This window comes from Actinia tenebrosa, unplaced genomic scaffold, assembly GCF_029948245.1.
Source record: "Actinia tenebrosa isolate PJP-AT-01 unplaced genomic scaffold, QUT_ActTen_1.0 PGA_scaffold0__85_contigs__length_37466705, whole genome shotgun sequence".
In the NCBI taxonomy this organism is placed as follows: domain Eukaryota; kingdom Metazoa; phylum Cnidaria; class Anthozoa; order Actiniaria; family Actiniidae; genus Actinia; species Actinia tenebrosa.
In genome coordinates this window covers 10,615,543-10,622,853 of record NW_028292569.1, presented here as the reverse complement: position 1 = coordinate 10,622,853, position 7,311 = coordinate 10,615,543, and the positions used below count along the sequence as shown (strand labels likewise).

At 34.4% G+C, this 7,311-nt stretch overlaps 1 protein-coding gene across 1 annotated transcript; it reads right to left on the bottom strand.

Moving 5' to 3' along the window:
• Positions 1-2,330: 2,330 nt before the first annotated feature.
• LOC116288423 (uncharacterized) lies at positions 2,331-5,873 on the bottom strand. Its single transcript, XM_031695211.2, has 3 exons — positions 5,721-5,873; positions 4,611-4,738; positions 2,331-3,420 (listed from the first exon to the last, which is right to left on the bottom strand). Exons 2-3 carry the CDS (start codon positions 4,705-4,707, stop codon positions 3,104-3,106), a joined length of 414 nt encoding a protein of 137 aa, XP_031551071.2. The 5' UTR covers positions 4,708-4,738; positions 5,721-5,873; the 3' UTR covers positions 2,331-3,103.
• Positions 5,874-7,311: the final 1,438 nt, after the last annotated feature.

Here is a 7,311-nt window from a genome sequence, read left to right as displayed (position 1 = left end):
AAATAATTTAGCTAAAGTTTAAAGTTTTCTGAAATACTAGTTAACAAAAGTGAGGCTTTATTTTGCAAAACATATAAATGTAAAGCAAAAAAGGCATCAAAAGAAGACCTCAAGAACTCAACATGAGATTGAGAAGAAAACTGTCGTACTTCAAACTTCAAGATATTCACAACCAAGATGAAAAATACTACAGCCTTCCGCTTGTTTTCCTGTCTTTTATTGAGAAAAAAACTCAAAAACTGTCTCCAGAAATGAATGAGAAGCTTTGGAAAATTACGGCTGGCTGAACATGGATAGTTTTCGTCAACGTTTTGACTGTTTGAAGCAGGCCGCCATATGCACAATGGCTGAAGCCATGAAGAAGGCACACTTTCGACTCAATTAAAAAAGGTACTGCCAACTCTCCTGTCTAAAAATACATTCAAATTCAAGTGGGGGTGAAATATTACTGAAATATGGAAATACTTCAAGAGCGGATGAGCCTAGAAAACTGCTTAAAACGTTTACGAAAGAAACTACTGGCTTCTTCACCCGATCGATTCAGATAAGTTCAAACTGGACGTTGTTAGCTCACTGAAATAACAAATTTACGTTAATTCTACTTGTAAAACTATCTTTATTTCATTTACTGAAATAGCCGCTATTCACCAGCCTGTAGTTCGTAGTTTGACATAGTTTTAGTTTTAGCATAGTTAGTTTTTCTAGTTTTTTCTAGTCGTACAAAATCTCTCAACTAGTGCCGTGTAGAGCCTTGATCGAAAGAGTTGTCGCTTGTATGAAAGAGTTGTCGCTTGTATGATAAGTTTTACATCAAATGCCAGTGACTTTCAGTTGTCTTTAATTATTTATTGAAGGTTTTCCGACGATTTTCATCCAGAAATATATTTTTTTGATAAAGATTTGAATGTTTTAAAAGATCATAAGTACGTACACTCAGTGAACCATTTCATTTTTCGGTCCGTACCGTAAGTTATGGACCGCAAATTGACCAATCATAGCACGTGAAATTACCTTGCAATATAATAAAAAATGTTATTGAGCTACAAGTGCTGACTTGGAGCCTTAGCGCTACGTAAATTATATTCCAATTATGTACAAAATATGTAATTTCGATTTTATTCCATTGTCAAAATTTGTTTATTTCCCCCCTAAAGTTGGGCATTATAAACTACTTCCAAAAATTGAAATAAATAGGGGGTACTCGACTTCGTATTAGAGCTATAAGTATAGGAAATCGCACGATCTCGAGTACAATTTGGAAATTAATAGACACGAGTAATGTTTTGAAAGTTCTTGTAATTGCACGAGCCTTTAGGCGAGTACAATTAAAGAACTTTCAAAACATTACGAGTGTCTATTAACTCCAAATTGTACGAGAAGATCGTGCGATTTTTTGTTTATAGTTCACTCAACAAAATTTCAGTAAAAAATGCGAGGCGACGCCGTTCATCTTTGTCTATTTGGCGGCCGATTACCAGTCCATCGTGCAACTGAAATGCATAAAAAAGATTAGTTCTTACGGCTTTAAAATTTTATTTATGCTTTTAAAGTATAAAATGATAGAAAGTAATTGTTTTGACATTGTTTTGGCCGTGTTTCCATAGCGACTTAATTCGGTACTCCTACGGAGTACAATTAACGCTATAATTGTACTCCTCTCGACCAATCAGAGTCGAGTAATTTTGTTGAGTGTACTATAAGAGATAAAAGACGTTTTCATGATATTTTGCTTATCAAAACATTGGAATGACGTCATCACCATGAGCGCGCGCGCTCTCAATTCATGCGTAAAAAGGATGCGCGCGAACAATGGCAAACAAAATGTATTGTGTGTCATAATGGCATGTCATATATATCGTAGTCAAAGCAAGTATATTAAACCTGACCCACACAACATCCTTTTTGCTGGTAGTATAGAATGTCTTTTTTATGAGGAGGACAAAGTAATGAGGATCTAAAAATATCCAATAACGTTCACGTGAGTTCTTTTTATCATAGAAAGTGCAAGACCGGTTTTGATAGTTTGCTGAAGGTCATTCACTAGGGCTATAACGATAAATTACCATCGATCATCTCAGATATCATTGTTGAAAATAAATCAAATTATTCATTACGTTCATCCAATAATCTAGTTGTGCCACACTTCAACTCTAGAAGGGTGCGTCTTGCTCCAAAATGAAATAAAATGCCATTAATCTATAAGGAAACCTGTCGATTTATAATTTCTTAGAACATTATTTTTAGAAGAGTTATCATGACTTTTTAAAACTTTTTTTGATCATTACTTTTTAATCAATAAAATGAATAGTAATCCCTATTGAGACGTCAACTGTAGCAAAATTAAACTTTTATTAAAAAGGCTACGCTTCAGCACGCGTCTTTTCCTTGCCAAATGTCACATTTGCTCAGCGTTTAGCAAATTAAAAAACAAAACAAAACGATCAATTCAGTTGGCAACATTTTTCATTAGTTTTCTTTTAGCATGAATTATATTGGAATATGCTTATGCTAGGTTTTAAAAAAATCACAATTATAAAATAAGAGACTCACATTTACAAGTCACGTGACGACCGTTACCCAATTAAATGTGCAATTATAAATTAATTATCATCAGGAATTACTGTCGTTCTACTCTAACCGTGAACATTCGAGTTCAACCAATCAGATTACGAATTCAGTGAAAACAAAAGAATTCGAGTTACTTGAGAGTCTATAAAAGCTATTCAAGGAGATGAAATGGTGAAAGAGAGAAAAAAAGTTAAAAGTAAAAGAGTAAAAAAAAGTATGTTTACAGAAATAAAAACTAAAATGAAATAAGCTCGAGTGTTCACGGTTACACTAAAACGACATTAAACGAGCAGATGAGTCTTAGGTTTAGATATCAAGCTTTGCCGTTTGTAAAATCGTTACTATTCTAATATAGGTTTGTGATATGAGATGTTAAACATTTCTGAGTCTACTTTCTAACTTTATCATGTACCATTAGAACCCGAAAAATAATATATGCCGGTCGCAATTTCTTTTGAGTCAATCTTGTCACGTGACCACTTATAAGTTGCCTATTAAAACTGTTTCACTGAAATGCATATTGTGACCGAGTTTGCTAAGTGCAACGGCCATTCAATATGTTGATGATATTCCTGCAAGTGCCATTCTCTTTAACACTGTGTGGAATAGTGGTTATCAGACGGCCTCCATCATACACCAAAATGTGACTGCCCCCAGAAACGACGTACAAACCGCATCGCTTGGCGAAGTTTTGCAGCTTTGAAGAATTGCAATCACCGGGGAATGTAAGCTTCTTTTTTCGTTTCTCTATCGACTCTATTGCTGCATCCCTCAGCTGTTGCCACTTGTCGTAGAACTTGTTGGCACTTGGCAGGCTGGCAGCATCTGGATAGATTTCCTTCTCAAGGTCAACTAAAATCAATCAATCAATCAATCGATCAATCAATCAATCAATCAATCAATCAATCAATATATTGATCTTAAAATCGAAGCAAGACAAATGACGGTTTAACGTCCTTTGGCCATGAGGTGTAAAGACATGATATAAAGTACATACATAATTAGCACAATTATAATTTCATTATATTCCAGTATATTTCAGTATATCCCTTGTAAATAGTTAAGCCTGGTGCATTATGGTACCGTGCTGAAGTGACGTGTTGTACCATATATATTCAAACATTGTGATTGGACATTTTTCGTGCTGGTTGAACGGTTCAAAGAAAAAGTTATTTAAAAGTCACGGTAACGTATGATAAGAAATATGGTCATTTAAATAATAGAAAAACAGTATGAAAATAGATCTAGACGTTCAATAAGCGGATGTGTCTACTGCTTGCTAAGCGTTTTGACGTCGAAACTCCGAGATCTTTTAGATTTCAGTTCGCACTTTCTCCACCTTCGATCGAACTTCAAATATCCAAATATCCCTCGTATCGAAACTATATCGAAATATCCATTTGCAGGATATGAATATTACGCCATTGTAAAAATTAGAGGCAAAGGAGCAATGGTTCGCTCTGCACTGTCGCGATCATCCAACAGTGGAGCAGAAGACTCGCTTGCTTCGTGACGAACAAACACGCTAATTCAGTTGTCCTTGTTTTTGTTTTTTTATAAACTCTTTCTATTTATTTGAACTAGTACCTGACAGCACTTCAAAGAAAAAACATTTGACACATTCGATGAAGCATGTGCCTCGCTTTTTCCAAAAAAAAAAAAAAAAAAGAAAGAAAAAAGAAAAAAATTATTACAAACATGGCTAAAATTCGTAGTGAGCTCAGAGTCAGCTCAGATGGTATGAACCAAATATTTCCATAAATAAAAAGTCGTAAGCAGTCGATAGTTTTCAGACATTGAGCAGCCAAAGCTATTCGGCGGACTTCGGCAAATTTCGTGGATCATCGCTGTGGGTCGTTGTCTATGTGACGTCATCCGAAATTTTACATCATTTACTTACACACACATTTTTATTTGCCTAATATTTCGATGGTCGGCAAATATGGACACTCGACATCATAGTGCCTACAGATTTTATAGAAGCAGAAACAAAAAAGGATTCAAGTAATGAGAATATTTTACAAATTCCTTTTCTCTCTCACCACTTTTTCCAATACGTCTTCCCGGCCACAATCCCTTCACCTCAGTTGCTATGGCAACAACCAACACCAGAACCAATATCAGAACTTTAATACTCATGGCTGTCGTCTTGGGGTGCTGGACAACTATTCTGTTAAAAAAAGTTGTTTAAAAAGCGTAAGAGTTATCTCCTATACTTTTTGTTAGTCGTAATCATCAAAATGAAGCACTAGTGACACTCCTATTAAATAATGCTAATAATCTTCCTCTCCGGCAACGCAACTTGGGGTTCGAGTCCTGTCCGGCATGGTGTCGAATGCGAGCAGGGTTGCTTCTTGTTTCTATCCTGTGCTTCGAGGGTTTTTGTCAAGTTTTCTTCCCGTCGCAAAAATCAATTTCTAAAATAAATTCCAATTCGATCGTATGAGATATTCTCAATAGGGTTAACCCCCTATATATTCTTTCGCACTATAATGCGAATAAATTGATGTTTTTGTTTGCTTTCTGTTTTTATTATCATCATCATCATCATCATCATTATTATTATTATGAAAACTGAGTTGTTTTTGATAATCTCAACATTTAAAAATGTTATTCGCGCTTGGTAACCACTAGAGTCTGTAGGCACTAGAGAAAAACGTTTGCGCATGAGTGCATTTCAGCACGTTTTCTACTACGAATTCTGTAGAGTTTGAGTGAGAAAACAAATGTTCGTTTTTTCCAAGTATATAGAAAAGTTTGCGAGTGTACTTCTGTCAGACCAAAATACGTTATTAACAAACACAATATGAAGGAATTCACTGTGTAAAGTCCAATCTATCAGGAATGTTTGAAAGTCAAATTTACATCTGAGTTGACTAATTTTACGGATTCAGAGCATACGCAGACGTTTTTCACTCTTGTCGAGTCTGTTTACTGATTCAGAAAAAAAACACTTCGTGTAATTTATTTAATTTATTTTTAATGAAAAGAAAGTTTGTACTAAATTTCTGTCGAGGTTTCGAAAGGCTACTGGACAACCATTTCTGGAATCCTTTAGATCTCGTCTGCACTCTACTGGATTTTATAGGCTAGTTAAATTTAAAGTTAAATTAGAAATAGGGATATTCGTAACATATCTCAGTTTAACTTACCAAAAGTGCAACCCAAATCGTTAATACTTGACTTGAACGTTTCTGGAATGACCTATGTGTCCGTCCGATAGTTTAGGCACCTCAGAGTTGCATCTAGGAGCTCACCTTTTATACCATATTTTCTAAAATGTTTTAAAATCCGGTTATTAAACCAGTTTTACTTGTAAATTGGTTTTCAGCAACGGGAGGAAGTAGGTTTTATTTATAGATCAAGATATTTTCATTCTGGGCGGGTAGAACAATTGGGTTAATCTGCATCTAAGGAACAAAAAGGGAAAGGTAAAGTTAAAGATAAAGAGCACTCGTGTAACAGCAGAATCCGAAAATAAGTCAATTCAATTGATCAGCAGCAAAACATTCAGCTTGTTGATTCAAACCTTGACCTTCCTCATCCCAAATTACACAGTCTTTTTTTTAAAAATAATGTACAAAAACTGCCCAAGTGAAGGTCAAATATGAAAGTAAAAAAGCACGTTGTTTTTTAAATAAGTAAAATGAAATTATCACCACAAAATTGAAGTGTTTTGTGCTGAAGGCATCTACGTTTAATTATTTCGCTTTTAACTTGAAACGAAATCTCAGAAAAGCAGTTTTTGATTCATGTCGGAAATTAAAAATGCCTTTGTTTATCGATAGGCCTATCAATAGGCACATTGGTTCCCTTTTCTTGCTTTAGTATTGTATACTTTCAATCCGTTTATAAGTTAAAATAATCAGTGTTGGTTATTATCAAAAGGCTAAAACCGTCCTGTGAACCACACTCCTCGCCATTCGCCTGCTTTCCATTCACTTAAATTATTAAAGCAATAAATGATCGTTTTCCGTGGGTTACTTGACGAAATATACCACGTGGGAGGCGGGTTGGGAGAAAACAGAAAAAGATCAGTAAATCGCGAGCCGTTAGGCGAGTGTTTTCTCAACTACGATCCCAAGTAGTTTATTTCGCCAATAACCCACGAAAAACTATCGTTTATTGCTTTTATAATATAGCCCAAGATGAAATAAACTGCTCAGTCAAATTGCGGTTTATTTTTATTTTTGTGATCAACATCTTGTTTCTCATTACTTCATTGAATAACCAATCACAAAACTTGGTATATCAATCAAATCGCTGTGATATCGCTCCAAGCTGGATTCGTTTCGATGTCATTATTTGGCGGACTCGGGCAGTCAGATTTCTGAAAGTGCGATAGCCGTTGCTCAAACCGAGTTATAGTTGTATTTTTAGGAACGTAAATCACTCATTATTTTAGCCAACGTTTTTATTTCCATTGGTCGATTTTCTTACCAAACAGGATCAGTTGACAAACAATACAATACATTAATTTTATTTAACGTGGTTAAGCACACTTAATGCAAAGTACTAAGTTTCAGGTACTGTCAGAAAAAAATAAAATAAAATAAAATAAAATAAAATAAAATAAAATAAAATAAAATAAAATAAAATAAAATAAAATAAAATAAAATAAAATAAAATAAAATGACAATGAAAGAAAAGAAAAGAAATGAAAAGAAAATGGAAACGAAAAGAAAAGAAAAGAAAACGGAAAAGAAAAGAAAAGTAAAATAAAAGAAAATGAATAAGAAAAGA